This window comes from Nesoenas mayeri (genome assembly GCF_963082525.1).
Source record: "Nesoenas mayeri genome assembly, chromosome: 2".
Lineage (NCBI taxonomy): Eukaryota > Metazoa > Chordata > Aves > Columbiformes > Columbidae > Nesoenas > Nesoenas mayeri.
Genome location: NC_137543.1, coordinates 65,787,210 through 65,805,130, shown reverse-complemented (window position 1 = coordinate 65,805,130; position 17,921 = coordinate 65,787,210). Strand labels below are relative to the sequence as shown.

Sequence of the window (17,921 nt, the reverse complement as noted above, 5' to 3'; positions counted from 1 at the left end):
CAGGCTGACATTTGGAAAAAGGAGGACAAATGCTTGCAACTGTGATGCTGTGTAAAGACGAAGGTTGTGTCGCACAGCTCCAGGGAAGAAACACCCTGGCATGGGCACAAAACCAGAGCTTCCCAAAAGGGCTCCCTCCACCCATGCAGCCAGTGTGCCAGAAACAGGGGAGACTTTGTGAAGGTAGAAGTTATTTTGACCATGCAAGTTCCTGCAGAGATAAAAGTTACTGAGGAGAAAAATACAGAGAGAAGATACTATGTGGTCTGGGGGGGCTGGCTAATTTTGCTGTGCTCGGAATTTCACAATCTTACTCTATTTGATTTCTATTTGACATTTTATTACATGAAATTATTTCTACATGAATGATTCATAGATTGCCAGAGTTTCATATAAAGTCAAGCTCAAAAGAAATCTTGCAGGAGAATCTCCATTAATTCCTACCTTTGCCAGTACATTTCTGAATAGCACGGTAGGAAAATGAATGGATGACAGTCATCCTGTGGAAAATACATAAGAAGCAAGAGACAGCCTTGCAAGAGTCCCCACTTATGGACAAACCCTTTTTGTGAGTTCTCTCTCTGTGCAGGTACTCTTGCTTGCGCAGAAAGCCTTTTCTGTTCTGAGCCAGAAAACAGTCTTTGCTCATTGCTGTAAATGGACTGGGAGCATTCATTTACATGTCAGATATGCCTACATACTGTCAGTTGTCACCCCACTCCAATGTTTCCTAGTGTTAGTTCTTCCCCATGTAAAAGCAGCTCAAAGGAAAACAGATTTCAAAAGCATGTTGTTTGTAAATGCGAAGCAGCACAGTGTTCCTCTGTGACAGAGGGAGGAAATATTACTTCTATGAAGCTGGCGCAATTCAAGCACTAAGCTTGAGATTGAAACCACAGATTCAAAGGCTAGGCTTTCAGAAATAGGTGTACAAGACTTTAAAGGAATGCTATTTTAAAGAAAGGCTATAGTTCTTTATATCCTTTGCATATAGAGATATGTATACTAGTTTCTATGAAGTCCAGCAAATGGATTCCAATCCTGAAAATGGAGATTGTTTCTGTTTCAACAGGGAGAGCAAACTACCAGAGGCTCAGTGCCTGCCCTTTCTTGAAATGAATCTGTAGTAAAAGGAGTTTCTTCTGATTTAAAGTAATATAAATCAAAGGAGAATCTTGCTGGCTTTTCTTTTATTTTAAAAAAATCTTCCTTTCAAAACTATCAGAAGTCATGTTTTAGAGTGCCTAGTGCTGCGAGCTAAGTTCAGGAGAACTTTTTCTGATATACCCAGCAGGCAATGTGATCATTTTAATTTTTTCCTTCATTTTACTTTCTTTTCATCCTGTTCACATAAAAAGCGGAAACTGGCTAGTCTTGTTTCATGGTCCAAACCACAGAAGTGTGAAAAATTACAGTAGATTTTAAAAAATATGCCTTTAGCTAGCTTTAAAGTTTCCAGAATTCTTTAGTAAATCAGCAAGGTTATCTCTGCCAGCTCTATTAAGTCATTATTAAACCGCACTTGCTTCTTTGCGGAGCATAAAATACACTTTCTAGCAACGAGAAAACAACAGTGGAATTGAAAGATATGAGGTGAACAGTGGGTTCTGCCATCAAGTTGTAAGCCCTCGGAGGAATATTGCCACTTAATCATAATGATGAAGGTGTTCAATAAAGCTGCAGTGTACAAGTGCCAGCAAAACAGACTTCTAGTTAAAGAAACACAGTTTTCTAAAAATCTCAGAAGAAACCACAGCAGTAGCAGTCACCTGGTGCTTTCGACCTGCAGCTGAACAGGAGTTATTAAAATGCATGGTGCATTTAAGCCAGCCCAGGAAATTTTGGCAGTGCTGGGTTGCAGAGTGATCATACGCAGGGCAGGTCTGAGGCCCCGTCACCCCTGGCAGAGCGAGAGGAGAGCAATTGGCAGCTCCAGGCTTTGTAAATTGGAACTCATTTCTCTGCTTCAGGTAGGGAAAGGTCCTGGGCTGAAGCCTTCTGGCTCTCACCAACCACTGGGCAGCGGTTTTTTGTTTTCTAATGAAGCCATTAGTGAGCACCGCGCCAGGCCCTTGAGACCTATATGTCCTTTTTTCCCCAGCAGTTTTCTGAACGGAAAGTGTTCAGGCGTCACTTAGCCAGACTTCTGAGTTCCGGTTTGAGGTCTGCGAAGGTGAAAATTACTTACAAAGTACTTCTGGCTAATGCAAATTCAATTTTGAAGGTAGTGAGATCATCCCGGTGCAACTTATTAAGGCTGAATGAGAATGAAGGGCATTTTTCAAGTGGTATAGTTAATGGACAGAGGAAGAAAAGATGGGGAAGTACTTAAAGCAGCGCTACACTTTCCAGGGGAAACTGGGAACTCAAATGTTTACTGTTACTCTTAATTTATTTTATTTCAGTTGTTCACATATATAAAGTCAGTTTCCTCCACCCTTCAGTTTTTTAAGTGCATATGGCAATAGTGTTTTTAAGCTTCAGCTCCTGGAAACATATGACTAAGTGAGAATCTTGCTTTTCATTATTTAAATTAAAGGTAAATGAAAAAAAAAATATATATTCTAGTTTCCATAGCTGCAGAAAAAAGCCCCAACAACTCCTCTCCCAGAAAGCTTAACAAATAAGAATTACCCAATATTTTGCATTTTGAAAGAAGCAAAGGAAAAAGAAAAATCTCAAAATTGTGGCGGTTTTAGGTGGATTTCGCCTGTATTTTTTTAACCTAGTACATTAAAACTTGTATATGGTAACCTTGTATACAGAAATATATGCAGTGTGTTAAGGGAGAGTCATCTGCAAGAGTGGTGGTGAAGGGTCTATTAAGAATAACACATAGTGAGATTTGGGCAGTCAGTGTTGAGGGGTGAGTAGGCAGAGAATACATAATTTCTATCTACTTTAAACTAAATCCCCCACCTTTTTGACAGGGACCACCTCCTTCTCTCTCTCTCTCTCTCTCACACACACAACATAAATAAAAGCACAATAAACCCCTTAAAGCGCATACAACACAGATTAATATACTAAATCATATACTCCAAAGCCCAACAGTTTCATATTCCAGTCATTTGATGAAGAATTGTAATCCTCAGTGGCTTTATAAAAGGTCAAATTGCTTATTTTTGCCAAAGGAGTTGGGACCTTAAAATAGTTAAATAATACACCTTTTCCATCCCTAAATACAAGGATTACTCAAATTTTAACTTTGGTCTCTATCATAAAGTCAGCAGTTTTAATTGTCAGCTCAGATCAGCTTAGGATAGAATGTTGGTTTTAATCATGGGAGTAAAAAGTGTCCTTTTTATGTGTCTGTTTATAGACATCACAAGGCTTTTATGCAAATGTCAAGCTCAATATACATAGAAATGCAATATATGGAAAAGAAAAACTGAACTCTTGTGACAGCAAATGCCACACCAGCAAACTTCAGGCTGCCCAGAGATTATAGACTTCATTGCTTATCTTAGCCACTGTCAGATTTGAGTATTTGCTGCCCTCCCTTCACAGCTAAACCACCAATGACTTCTGTCAGATCTTCCTTTTAAGCATTCTTCTTGCAACTGAATTCCTTAATTCTCTTTTACCAACATTTTCTTGCCCCAACAGAAGCAGATTCATGTGTTCTGATCGCCTCCTTTCTCACCCAGATCTTTGAGTACCGTGCAACATAAGTGAAAAAATCTTCTTTCCTGCTCTTCTGAGCTGTAGCGATCCGCATGTCTGCACATTTTTGCATTCTGACCTATTCACTTCTTCCCAAGTTGCTTGTTAGGTTTTCCACAGCAGAAAGCGAATGCTACAAAATAATGCTGGGACTGACTGCGCTGGGAGAGCAATGTTGGAGTTCACCCTCAAAACATTCCTGTTTCTGCTTTCGCCTTCTTTCTTCACTCCTTACTTCTGTTGCCTGTTTTGTCCCACCAGTATCCTTACTGCACTCGTTGATAATGTAGATATTCCTAGTATGCTGGGACCTGAGCATTATTTGAGCTTCTGAGCATGAGTAGAACAGAAAAACGTCTCAATCCTACAATATGCACTGGGATTTTCATGCTATTTTCATCTTCTCTTCAATATTTTCCTGCTTTTCTCCCTCATACCCATTTTTACATTAAAATCCTCCAGTGTCCTTTTCCAGTTTTTACCTTCAAGTCCTGTTCCACTCTGCCTTAATGCCTGCAGCAATCACTGTTCCTCTGTGTGTGTGGCAAACAACTGCCGGTGATGGATTTGGAGCTGCTCTGTAATTATTTATGAAAACTGTGCGCTGGCCTCATTACTCGGATGTTTTCCATGTGATTTTATTTGGCTTAACACAGCAGGAAGACTTTGGAAAAGCAGGCAGGAACAGAAAGGATCGCCGGCGAAGACAGCCTTCTTAAAATGGCTGTGTTTGTCTGCATTTCTCAGGGGGACCGATGCCACCAGCTTCAGCACAGCTTGCCAGGGACTCCTGGGACTCCTGGGGGAAACAAGTGAAGCTACTTACGGGGAAAATTATCATCTTCTGCGTTATCACTATGCAAAAAAGAAAACTGCAGGAGAAAGCTTAATGAAATCATTAGCTGTCCTTCCTGCAGACAGCCTATGGACCCGTGCGACTGATATGAATCATATTTCTGTGCTAAATGATAGAAAATAGTTAAATGATGGCACTTAATTGCTTGTGTGATTGCAAGAGTACCAAGGTTTTATTCATCAATGAGATTATAGTTTTTCTAGGAAAAAGCTTAAATAAGAAGGTTTATTCATATGAAAAGGTAACAATTTTTGAGTGCACGGTAACATGATGGTGCAGTTGCATGAGTGTTCTACAGAGCATAAGGCAAGATGAGAGGGCATGACAGGGCTACACAGAGGTGGGAAACAAGGTTTGGTCTGTGTACCTTTTTTTAAAGGTAGGCGGGAAGCAAAGGAAGGAGAAAAGAGGTTTTGTCCCTTTTCTGTTTCTTCATGACAGTTCCTATGAAGGAGCACATCACTGAAGCGTAAGGGTGCCAAGGAGTCACAAGGAAACCTGAGACTGTATTGGAATATGGGCAGAAAGGTTTTACTTTGTGGCATTAAGAACATCTGGGAAATTTTAAAATGAAACATTGTAAAAATGGTCACTTGGTAAAATTGAATGTGTTATCCATCTAGATGGTGAGAAAGCCATTTTGAAAAATCATCTGGATCAAAATCCACCAGCACAATGGGGCTCATCAGACCCATCCAGAACAAGCAAAGATCCTATAGAAGACATCAACTCACCAGAACAGTAAGTATACACCATTACATACTCGTAGAGAAGGAGGTACCCCTGCTCTCTTGAATATGCATGTGATTGTGTGCATACATTTTCTACTGTTTTAGCCATAAATTCCACCCTGGACACCAGCTGCCTTGCTGGTAAAACATTAATTTAAATTATTACATTTCATTGAAACCCATATTTCTCTTTCATGCATTTTTATGGGAAGACCTTCACTGTAAACCCCTTCTGCCAGCCCCAGCTACAGAGGGAGCCTGAACCATCAGCAACAGAAGATGTGAAAGCCAGCTCCTGTAGGCAGCAATGCTGTACTGTGGTGCCTCCCTGCCCCCAGCTCACCATCCCCACCAGATTTAGAGGATATCAGGGGCAGTAGATCCTAAGGTGCCCCAAAGGCCAACTAACATACTTCTTTTGTCTTGTCGGAAACAACATGAACTCTAAAGTTTCTGTAGAGAGTTACAGGTCAAGCTGTGCACAACCACCAATGTATGTTAAGGAGAGAAGAGGGTGTACATATGTGCATACATGTGTTGTGGCATTGTCAACAGCCCAAGTCCTTCCACACACCAGCCAGAAGGGCTCATGGTGTACATCGCCATTTTGTTCTCTTTCGATCTTAAGCTAGCTGAGAAATAAAAACAGTCCTAGGGCTTTTCAGCGTTACCATAGCAGCTGGACCCGAGTTTTGGCATAGGAGAGCCTGCACCGAGTAGTTTCCCTTAGAAACAATGCTGCGGCTACAAAGAGAAGATGGCACAACGCACTTGCTGGATTGATGAAGGGAAAAGAGTCTGATGGTATCAGCTTTTCTCTCCAGGAAGCTCTATAATAAATTCACGTACTGCCCTCTACCAGCTCAGCAGAGCCTGCTGTGGGCCAGAGCTCGGGGAAGCACTGTGCTTGTTTGTCCATGGATCAGTTCATTCCCCAAGGCAGCCAAGTTACACAGGCATCACTTCATCAGGATTTGAGCTAATAGCTGTCAGATTCCTGTTTTGTACACAGGCAACTTAAAAGCTTATTTAAAAACAGAATAAATTAAATAAATTACTAGACTGAGTCACATGTTCCATCAGTGACAGCAAACCTGATTTCAGATAGCAATTACTGCCTTGTACTACCTGGTGCAGGAAAACACGTGGATTTCTAACTCTGTCCTTGCACCCCAAAAAACCCCAATCCAAACATGCACTGGAGCTAACCTACACACACATGCACACATATGCACCAAAAAAAAAGCCCCCAGTAGCTGAAATTTCTATTTATTTCATAAAAGCAGGACCCTTGCTGAGAAGGCTCTTGTGACTTTATGGGGTCAGCAGAGTGCTTTAATGCATAGCTATTAGAGGTCTGTCTTTTACCAGCACCATTTGTCAGAAATAATGTAGTGTGAATGCAGCCTCATCTGCACATGGCCACCTTACATTAAGAGAGACGCTAAGAAAAACACAGCCACTCAGGCAATCCAGTTGTCTCAACACAGATTTAATAGAGAGAAAAAAAAAAAAAGAAAAACATTTAGTGAATGACAGACCCTCCTCTAGGCTAGCAGTAACTGATGAGAAGACTGAGATTTCCTAAAGGTCTTAAAGAGCAAGTCAATACAAATCTGAATAGTCACTGACATTTATGGAAGGTAATTAATAAAGTCCTGGTAAATCAAAAATCAAAACAGTGTCGTTCAGCACTTGCACAGCTGTGACTGTGCCAGCTCCAAGGGTCAATGTTTACCCTGAAGATGCATGGGCAGTTTGGGTACCAGATCCTCACCACTCCACCACAGGGGACCTGCCAGAGAGAAGTGTAGCCGTCTTCAGGACTAGGGCTTTGTGATTCCCTCTCTTTGACCAAAGATTGCCTCCTTGCCAAACTTTTTTGCTCTTTAGGAATATTCTTCCTCAAGTATGTGCTTTTTTTCAACTTGTTTGGCAGCACTTCTGGCCTTCCATGATCATTAAATATATCATTTTGGGGGGGAGGCGGGGGGGAGAAAGGTGTTACAGACAAGCTGTGGTTTTTGCCTTCTCTTTCTCATTTACTGTGTACACAGGGCATCTGATAAGAGAGGTAGTCACACTGTCTGCTGAACCTATTTCTTATTCAAGAACACAAACCTCAAGGACATTACTCTGAAAAAGGTTTCCTCCTTGCCACAAACTTTTAAAAGGAGGACATTTAGATAATAGTGCAGAAATGTTAACTCTTTAATGGCTATAGCAAAAAGAAGCATCCCAGCTTCCTGTTATTGATAGCACTCAGGAGAGCTGACGTCTTCCAGTATGAAAGTTCTTGTAGAATACAGAAAAGAGTTTGATTTGGAATTTTTTCATTCTTTCTTCCCATTAGTGATACGTTTGACTAACTGCAAGTGTGATCCCCCATCCTACAGCTGTGTCCATAGTGAAGGCACAGCAGAATGCACTCATTTCAGGCTCAGTCATGCAAGAAGTTGTTTCACACTTATTCATGGGGTGTTATTTATATAATGTCCATCAGAATATGAAAAACATTTGGTTTGTGCTTGGTTCAGATTTAAAACCCCACACCTAAGGAAAATACAGTCTATATGACTCTAGAGCAGCCTTAGAGCATGAATATAGATGACTCACATTCCCTGCCCTTTCCTGCTGGGCAGGAACTGGTAGGTTATCTATAATGCCATGTAAAATTTGCCATACCCAGTCAGACCATCAGACATGAGGAGCAAAAAGTGTGTGCTGGCTGCTTTCTCTCCTGTTCACATTGGCTACACAGTGTAAATTAACAATTCCTACAAGAGACAAAGCAGTGCTGGTGCACAGGCTCAAGCTCTGAACTTTGATTTTCCATGGTGCTTATCAGTGTACCTGTATCCTAGCACAGTTGCATCAGCTTGTGATTTCCCAGGCAATGCTGAGGCACAGTCTGGTACTTGGAAACCCTGTTTGTGGGGAGCTTAGCTGCATGGATGAGAGCTGCACCATGCCAGATCATCTCAGGTCCAGAAAGCAGCCTGAACCAGTTTAGAATAGATACAGTAGTTCATTTCCCAGTAGGCTGGGGTGTCTCTTTCCTCTTCCGTGGGTGTGTGACCTGCTGGAGAAGATCACAGAATCACAGAATCACAGAATGGTTGGGGTTGGAAGGAACCTCTGGAGATCATCTAGTCCAACCCACCTGCTAAAGTAGGTTCACCTAGAGCGGATCACACAGGAATGTGTCCAGGTAGGTTTGAATGTCACCAGAGAAGGAGACTCCACAACCTCTCTGGGCAGCCTGTTCCAGTGCTCTGGCACCCTCCAAAGTAAAGAAGTTTCTCCTCATATTCAGATGGAACTTCCTGTGCTTCAGTCTGTGCCCATTGCCCCTCATTCTGTCCTTGGGCACCACTGAAGAGTCTGGTCCCATCCTCTTGACATCTACCCTTGAGATATTTATAAGCATTGATTAGATCGGTGTACTTTAGCTGGACATGCTATTTCAGTACCAGTTCTATCAGTGCAGTGTGCTGAGATATTAATCAGGATACTATTTGTATTCCAGCCTGATAGGGACCTGCTTACTTATCTAAAGATTGCATCAGTCCCCTTATCTGCATGATGGCTACATGAATATACTCAATAGGAGATCTTCCATGACCCTTAAAGACTTTCTTCTGGGCACCTTCAGTCCTGCATGCTGTCCCATCTCATCAGTGACCTACATTCAGTGAATTAGTTTTTGGCACCATTAAAATTTATACTGTTCTCATTTTAAGAGCAAGAATATGTAACAGTCTTCCAGATCTCTGAGTAGAGGCGATGACAGATTTCTGCAGGACCCCGCTAAAACCTGCAGTTTTTACAGGATATTTCCTATAAGTGGTCATTTTTGTAACCTTCAAAGCAGCTAATCGCTGTGTAACCTTTATTAGAGAAACTAACTTGATATTTTTTTGAGCTAAAGCTCTGCTTTTAGCAACATTTAAAAGATAGTCAAATACTCTGCTGGAGCCAGTTACGCTGATTTTAGTAACCAAAAATTCTCATCAAAAAAAAGTTGGTTATGACTGGATTATTGCATTATAGCCATATACCTTGGCATTAACATGCCTCCTTTATTGAGTTTCTTCACTAACAGTGGTTCATATTAGTCTATCTATGATCCTACTCAAATCTGTCCTTAAAATAAGGTGGATTTAGAATGCTTAGTTCACTTGCTAGTACAACATCTTGCTTTACAGTACTCTTTTAGAACATCTCCAGTTTCCCAGCAGCTGCTAAAAATCAACATTAATGGGCTGGAGAATCAACTGAAGAGATACCTGAATGCTTAGATGCACTTTATATGTTTGCACAGCTCTTCAGATATTCAGCTGTAGCAGGAGTTGTTCCAGTCCCCCCACTTAGCAATGGATCTCATCACTGGTTTTGTATAGCAGAAAGAAATTATTTTTCAAATGCCTCTGCCCTCTTTGTAGCATCATGCGTTCCCATATGCATTGTGTTCCTATGTGTAGTGACATTGGAAGTCGAGCTTTTACTTGATTTTATTTATCTCTAATAAATGGCATTTCTGTACAGAGCTGAGGATACGGCCCTATTCTAACACAATACCCTGATAAGTGGCTGCTCCGTGTGTGGCACCACCTTTCCTTTCCATCTCCTTCGGCAGTTGTAGAAAACCGCAAATACTAATATTAACCATTCCTTCCCCTGAATACTTGACAATATGCTTTGCCATATCTATATTGTATGGACAACTTAGAACAAATTGTATGCCACCAACCTGAAAAGCATTGACAAAATGTGGCAGAGGTGGAGGAGGGGGAAAAGAAAAACCACACAGTAAAGCAAGGTACAAGATTTGCTTTTACTTAAGGAGAAAACAGCAGTTTTGTTTAGATTTTGTTACTTTGTTTTGTTTTTCCCCTAAGAGTTTTGCATAAACTGTTAATTGTGTTCAAGTCTCCAGGCTACAGTCCTCTGCCCCAGTTCCAGAAACCAAGTTTTCAAGTGAAAGGAAACTTTAAGTACAGTTAAAGCAAAATTTGCCACCCACTGCAGCCACCATTGGCATAGCCAAATAAACATGCTTTGTCCATGGTATGGCTAACACTTAAATGGGTGGAAAAAAAAATCCCATTCACTTGATTATGCAACTGGATTCCCTTAGAATAGCTTCAGAAAGCTCTTTAATGAGAAGTCTGTAACAGTTGAACAGAGTAAGCATTTCCACTGGTGGGAAAATAAGCGTGGGGAGTTCTGCGTTTGACCCTGCAAGGAGAGACAGAATGACAATCCGCAGCCTGGGGCTCATAAGGATTCCGTGCATGGAAGCAGAGAGCCGTGCCACCTCTGCACTCCTTGGGAACAAGGCATGATTTCATTGATGCCACCAGAAAGAGTTGGGCACAGTAGCAAAATAACAATGAATGGATTTTGTCTAATCCCAGGGATGCATTGCCAGCGCTACAACGCTCGATGTTGTGGATTTATATCGCATCAAACTTTTAAAAGGAGTTTGTGGGGGGAAAAAAAAACCAGATGAGAAAGATCTTCCTGGCTAGGCAGCCTACAACTGTATTCACCTCATCTCTGTATAAACAAGCCTTAGTTTGTAGTGAAGAAACTAAAGAGAAGCAACATTACATTTCTGTTTGAATTTGAAAGCTATATCGCTTGGTCACTGAGCAATGGATGCCTTGGCAGCTGTCTCCATTTCCTAACACAAAGCAAAAAAAAAGAAATGAAATGGCATTTGAATCAGAAAGGCTGTACAAAGACAAGCTTTCAAACATACACTTCTTACAAGGGCCTGTCTATATTCAGTCATTATATCAGATAACAGGGAAATATAAATTTAAAACTCCATTGTACTGATACAATGCTTTGTATGGCCATTTTTCTTCTGGAATAAAAAAGCCAGTCTTCAGTTCAGCTCTGTCAATTTGACATCTGTCTTCTCTTTAAAAAGTTCCTCCCTGTTTCAAGGCTGAATGTCTCCAAATGAAGAAGTAATCCTGGTATGACAGCATCTTCATCTCTTAAAGTATCTCTTACACTAACAAGCCTCAACTGGATTTTCATTTAGTGTAAGGCGCCAGTATATCCACAGCATGGCACTGTCCTCTCCACGGAGCGGGGTCAGTTGGGATATCTGTGAGCATGGTCTAGTATCCCTTAAAACAAACAAACAAACAAACAAACAAATGAAACCAATTACCTACCAGTTTTCATGATGTCAATCTGCTTGGACTACTGGATATGGAATGTCAGGTTATTAAATACTCAATTTTTGTGTGGGTGGAAGGTTAGATTGCATTTAGAGTGCCAACTCCTCAGTCCTATAGCACTGACTGCGATAACTGGAGAGCATCCAGTACCTCAAAAGCACAGACCTAAACTGCAAAGAGCAACTACTTGGCAAAACCTGTCAGTCTGAATTCCCTCCCACTGTGCACCTGTGTTTGCCTTAGCTGGAGTTGCAAAAATGCCATCTTTAATTCTAACATCCTTGAGCTAAATGATGCATGGCTTAAAACTCAGCCTGTGAGCTCTTGCATGTCTATGCAGTCAGATGGGGCTCTGCGTGCAATAGATCACTTTGCAAGGGACAGGGAGTTGCAAAGCTATATGTCCTCATTGCAAATTTAAGGTTTTCCCTTTTTCTGGTATCAGCAGTCTAATGATTAACCTGGAAGTGCCTGGGAATTTCAGAAAGTTGTGGGATGATGAGAACATAGCCTTAGATTCTTTTGTCATGTCTAGCCTGTCAGAAAAAGTCCCCAAGGGGAAATAAAACCATGGTGGTGTAGCTCAGTAACACTGAGTGTAATGCTCTTGGCATTAACCCTCTCTGTCACAGCAGCAGGCACAGTAAACATCCTTGTAGCAACCTGCAAACACATCAAGCCTATGATGTGTTAGCAGGCTTGTTATTTAGCAGGGCCTCTTTCAATAGGACAAGCCTGTAATGGTTTTAAACTAAAAGAGGGGAGATTCAGGCTAGACATGAAGAAGAAATTTTTTACAGTAAGGGTGGTGAAACACTGGTACTGTTTGCCCAGAAGGGTGTTGGATGCCTCGTCCCTGGAGACAGTCCAGGCCAGGCTGGACGGGGCTCTGAGCAACCTGACCTAGTTGAAGATGTCCCTGCTCATTGCAGGGGGTTGGACTAGATGACCTTTGATGGTCCCTTCCAACCCAAACTATTCTATGGTTCTATGATTCTATGACTCTATGTATTACATTTTGCTCTTGGCTAACGCTTATGTCTCTCTGTCTCTCTGGCAGCATACAGCGCCGGCTGTCCTTGCAGCTGCCCATTCTCCACCATGCCTATTTGCCATCCATAGGAGGAGTTGACGCCAGCTGTGCCAGTCCCTGCGTCAGCCCCAGCGCCAGTCCTCGGCACAGACACGTGCCGCCCTCCTTCCGAGTAATGGTTTCAGGGCTGTAGGAAAGGGACATCAGTGCTTCCTGAACTGCTTTTAAGTACTCAATGACTGGACTAAACATCTGACCTAGAACTCTGCCACAAACATATAACATTGGCTCCGACCGCAGAGGAACTACCGCTGAGGCCGTCATCACAGGAGTGCCCATGTAACTTGTGTGGGAAGGCAGAGGAGAAGGACACAAGGAGTTTGATCTGTAGCCTTATTCATGGAGTTTTTATTTCTTCGCCTAGAAGTCACTGGAAAACGTTTCTTCCCAAATTTCAACTAGCAACAAGGAGGCTGGGAAATACGGATCTTGCAAAAAAGACACTAAGGAAAAACAAAATACTCAAATGGCACTGAGCTTTATGTGGCTGCTGAGAACATGCAATTCTATACTGTATCCATGTAAGGAAAATACAGTGGTTGAGCTATACCATATTTATTGAAGTAGATACATTCCTTTTTACAAGAGTTGTGTTAAATTGCTGGAAACATTCTGCACTGGTTAGTCTTGCTTGTTTTCATTTCAGGGATGATGTTTGATAGGAAAGAAGGATTGTGAGAAATGATTCCTCGGGTGTCATTGAGACTCTGCAGTGCTGTGAGCAGGGTCATCTCTAACTTGCAGCTGTACATGAAACCCAAGCAGAGGCTGAAGCTCCAGCTCCAAGTTGCCACCAGCTGGAAAGCTGCTGGTTGGAAGCGGAGAGCTTCACCCTTCTCCAGGAATGGTGGTAGTGACTGCTGACCATCTGCAGCTTCATTTTTAGCAAAGTTTCTGCACCTATTTCAGAATAAATGCCACCAACCAAAATGTACTGACCTGTCTGGAAAAGTCCTAAGGCTGGTAACTCAAGAAGCTGAGGACAGATGGGTAGTAAAGTCTTAATGTCACAGGATGGATTGTTTTTCATAGTTTGTTTGAATTATGTCACACATAATTACAATAAAATTAATTTAGTGGACTTGGCGGGGGGAGGGGTTGGGGCACAGCACTTTGCTGTTGCAGGCAAAGCCTGCAGAGCACATAGATGTGAATATACACTATGTTTGCTTTGTACCCGCGTGTGTGGCAGTTGTAGCAGATAATAGAAAGGACAAATCAAATTTACCAATAGAATATTTTATCTGAATCCTAAAAGGACTGTGAAAAAAAATCAGCTTTTATACTTTAGCTCCATCCCCTGAACCAAAGTAATTGGGAGGAATGCTAGTGGCATACCGTCTGGACTAGCTCTGGAGCCAAACCCTCAGGCACAGGTGAGATACACATTGCAGCTTCTTTTTCCAAGGGACTGGAAATGTGGCATCTCACTGCCAGGGCTGTTTGCTAAGAGTAGGGGGAAAAAAATACAAAACCCACATGAAGTACCCACTGGGCTCTCAGTTTTCTTTGACCAACACCTGTGCACCTCAGACCAAACCTTTGGAATGATGTTCCTACGAAGGTTTACAAATCAGCCATGACTGAAGCACAGCTGTAGAGATTCATTAGCTGAGGGACTTAACTGCAGCTTTGACAAGCTAGCATAAATCTCCATTAAAAATAAAAGACACCTCATAGTGGCCAAAACCAATGTGAATATGTATCTGAATCTTACAATCAGGAGCATCACAAAATATTTCACTTGGCACATACAGTAAGAGAGGTTATGGAAATATCTGTAGCTTTTAGAACAAAAATATGTAAGTATAAACACAGATAAAATAGAACTCATTACTCTGTTTAAGCACTAAACACTGACTTTGTCACTCAATGTGTGTTGACAGTATTCTCTTGCTTTATTAATATCATCAGGGCCTGGTTTATTTTAAAAGGAATGTTAATTTTTAAAAAGAGAAAATTACAATATTGTATATAATGTATACACAAAGATCTCTGTAGAAATATTATTCCAATTTAGCAGGAAAAAAAAATCAGAAGTATCGGACCATTGGAGGTGAGTGTGTGTGTGTGTCTGTAACTTTGTGAATACTGACTGTGTGACGTTTATTAGGTTTAAACCATGCAGTACATTCTTTGTCTCAATGATACTGTAGTTTCTCCCATAACATTTTTTTTACTTTACTGCAGATAACAAGACCAACCAAGTGAATATAGCTATTTAATGTTTCTGTTCTTTTATACTGCAGCAAAAATGTACTGTAAATTTATGAAGAGGCTGTGCCCCAATGGCATTTTCCAATGATGTTAGTGCACAAATGCTTTAAACTAGACTGGAACTGCCAGAATAAAATGTAAATGAAGAATTTCTTGTATAACCTTATACTGCATGAGATCAATTTTTAATAAATTGTTGCAAATCTGTTTTTATGAATAAAATATATAAAACCTAGCTTTTTTGACTCAGTGCCCTCATCCCGTAGCAAAACCATGTTTAATATGTTTGTGTGTGTCTGTGTGTGTGTGTGTGTGTATAAACATATATATAAATATAAAAGTCTCCCTGGAGAAGGAAGAATCCTATTACAACACCACATTGTAATAAAAAGTCAAAATACATATCCTAGTAGTTGGAGGGTTCACATCTAGAGAAAATAGAAAAATTTCTGCCCTGAAATATAATTACTGCAATTACTGCAATACTCATGAGTGAAATTTCAGCCCTTTTTCAAATGGGAAAATAAAAAAACTATGCTGAACATTTACATCCAAACCACACTTAATACATGCACCATTCTCTCTTGCACCACTATGCGTGTGAATTCAGGAGGAAAAGGAAGATTTTACTATTGCACATAAATTATTGAAGCTGAGCCCATCTTCTAGCTCTGTAGTAAAATCTCTGCTTCAGCAAATGAGAAGTTTCTGGGAATAATCACCAATTGTTTCGTGAAGGCTAACACTAAACCTCTCCATCTAGTTTCTAGTTTTTGTGTTCTAAACCAGGTTCTTCTGGGTGGCAGAACAGGAGGAGGGTGGGAATGTAGTGCAATGAGCCAACAAGAAGAAAGAACATTTTTAGTTGTTTGCTTTTCAACAGGAGCATCCTCAAGCCAGCACAAAATTACATAAAGCACAAGATGAGGGAATTCAGAACCAACATCACAAATGTGTTTTCTGAAGATTTCTAATGCAGCTTACAAGTCCCACCAAACATATGCAAAAGAGAAAATACTACTGAGGAGTTAACAGCATGGCTTGTGGATCTCAATGCAGAATACCAGATGGCAGGAGAAACTCAAACAGATACATCAAAGCTCATTCAAGAAAGGAAAGAAAGTCTATAACAACTTTATTGTGAAACCTATATTCAAGCAGAAATTGTGGTAGAATGTGAGCAACTTAGAGTTGCTCAAGAATAATAGGAAACCAGAACGAAGCTAAACATTGCTTTAAGAGGTCAAGAAAAAAAATAAGAGGGAGATGTCAGGCGAGCAAGTTTACTTGACCAGTTGAGTTTCCACAGTCACAGCAAATACGCTTCCTATAAAATCATAAGCTTGCTATTGAATTAATGTGAAATTACTAATGTTGCAGCACTTCTTTCAAATAATTAATAAAAATTGAAGGTTGTAAGAAGAGCAGGAGAGGCACTTTTTCAGTTTTCTCTTGCTTTTGAAAGATCACCTGGCCATTACTTTAATACGCATGATCTTTATTCACAAGCACACTGTCAAGAGTGCTCTGCCTCTCGAGCCCATCAGCATTCTGCCAGTGCTCTACAGCGCTTCTCACTGCACACTAAATGACATTGCAGAGGAGCACTAGGGGGTCTAGGGCTGTGTAGGAAGAGGTGAGGAGGAGACAGAGCCCACATTTAGCTGCTGGCACAGGCAACCCCTGGGTGGCAATACCATCATGTCGGCGTTGCCACAGACCTCTCGTACCTGAAGACATTTCGAGCCACTAGCTTTGCAAACTGCAACGTGTTTAAGCCCCTTCCCCTGATGATGAGGTGCTGATGTGGGCCAAATGAAGGGACAGAGTGAAGGGCAGGCAGGAGGAGAAACAAGGGGCATCTCCAATCACTCTGCATGTCCTTCACCACCCCCAAGAAAGTGGCAGCTGCCGATACCATCAGAGCCAAGCATCACACAAGCGTTTAAACAAATCACTGATTTTTAGAGGCTAAATTCAGTAGAGGTGAAACAGATCTGAGGGCAGGAGCAGGAGATGGGAGTGCCAGCTATAGGTACCAGCAGCAAGCAGCCTTTGTGCTGGCTCACTAGCAGAAGCACAGCAGAAGGGAGCTCAAATGACCTTGAGCTTAAGGAGAAAGGACAAACTTCTTCATGAGCCAGCAAACACAGGCTTTGACTAGAACAGAGGATTTTTATCTCCTGACAAAAGGTTATGCAGCAGGAGCCCTGTACCCATGTGCACTATGTGTAACTTAAGCTGAGAAAAATATCAACTGAATTTATGACCTATAGCTGTAGCTGTTTTAGCGATCACATCACCCACCTACCTACTACTGCGGGCAGCACTGTGGGATACCTGCTTGAGCAGGGGAGCTGCCACTGGTAGCAAACCAACCCACAAATATGAAGTTGTCCATTCCGGAAAGTCAGTTTGACTGGAAAATACTATGTGTGTTGCAGAGAGCACTGGTGGGACACCGAGCAAGAGCAAGCAGCCCAGCATTAATGGCCTGGAAAACATCATGAGGACCAAGGCAGAGACATCCATGATGCCTTCTGCTTTGGGAATTTTTCAAGCATCTAAAAGTAAAACCCATCCTAAGGGTATACGTACACAAGCCATTCCCAGCTCAGAATTAATTCTCCTTGGACCGCTCTGTTACACAGTGCATAACCCTGGGACTGCACAGCTGAACATGCCTTGTTCATCCAGACCTAAGGAAAAAGGAGCATGAAGCAGAAATGAAAAACTGGAAAAGAGAAGGCAGGAAATACGTGCATGGCTTTGTACTCACACAGTAAGTGTTCTGCTGCACTGTCACCCGAGTGGCTCCTATTCTGTCCTAAGGGTACTTCAGTTCTTCCAAACACCAGAAAGTCCTCCCAGCAGACAGACGGACAGAGACACCTGTTCTGTAGGAGGGAGCAACCTCACATCCTCACCAAATAAGCTAGTTGACATAATGATTAGTTTGTGTTTATTAGGTAGGCTATCAACTGGTGATACAAACCAGCACAAGCCTTGCAAGAAGAAAGCTTTCCCTTCCAGCAAATGAACATCTCTTTCTGGGAAATGTTGTCTTCCTATTTCTTCAGACACCTCCGTACAACACAACACCAGCACAGCTCTTGCTACCCCAGAGAACAACGCTGCTCCTCCAACCTGACAATTCC

The 17,921-nt window shown here is 41.6% G+C and overlaps 1 protein-coding gene across 1 annotated transcript in view; it reads left to right on the top strand.

Moving 5' to 3' along the window:
• GABBR2 (gamma-aminobutyric acid type B receptor subunit 2) overlaps positions 1–12,679 on the top strand; it is a gene marked incomplete at both ends in the record, with an annotated part of 486,339 nt that extends 473,660 nt beyond the window's left edge. Inside the window, 2 exons of the mRNA XM_080339746.1 lie at positions 5,146–5,263; positions 12,514–12,679. Of these exons, the coding sequence (XP_080195872.1) occupies positions 5,146–5,263; positions 12,514–12,679 (284 nt within the window). The remainder of the gene's footprint in view (positions 1–5,145; positions 5,264–12,513) is intronic.
• Between the last annotated feature and the right edge of the window lie 5,242 nt (positions 12,680–17,921).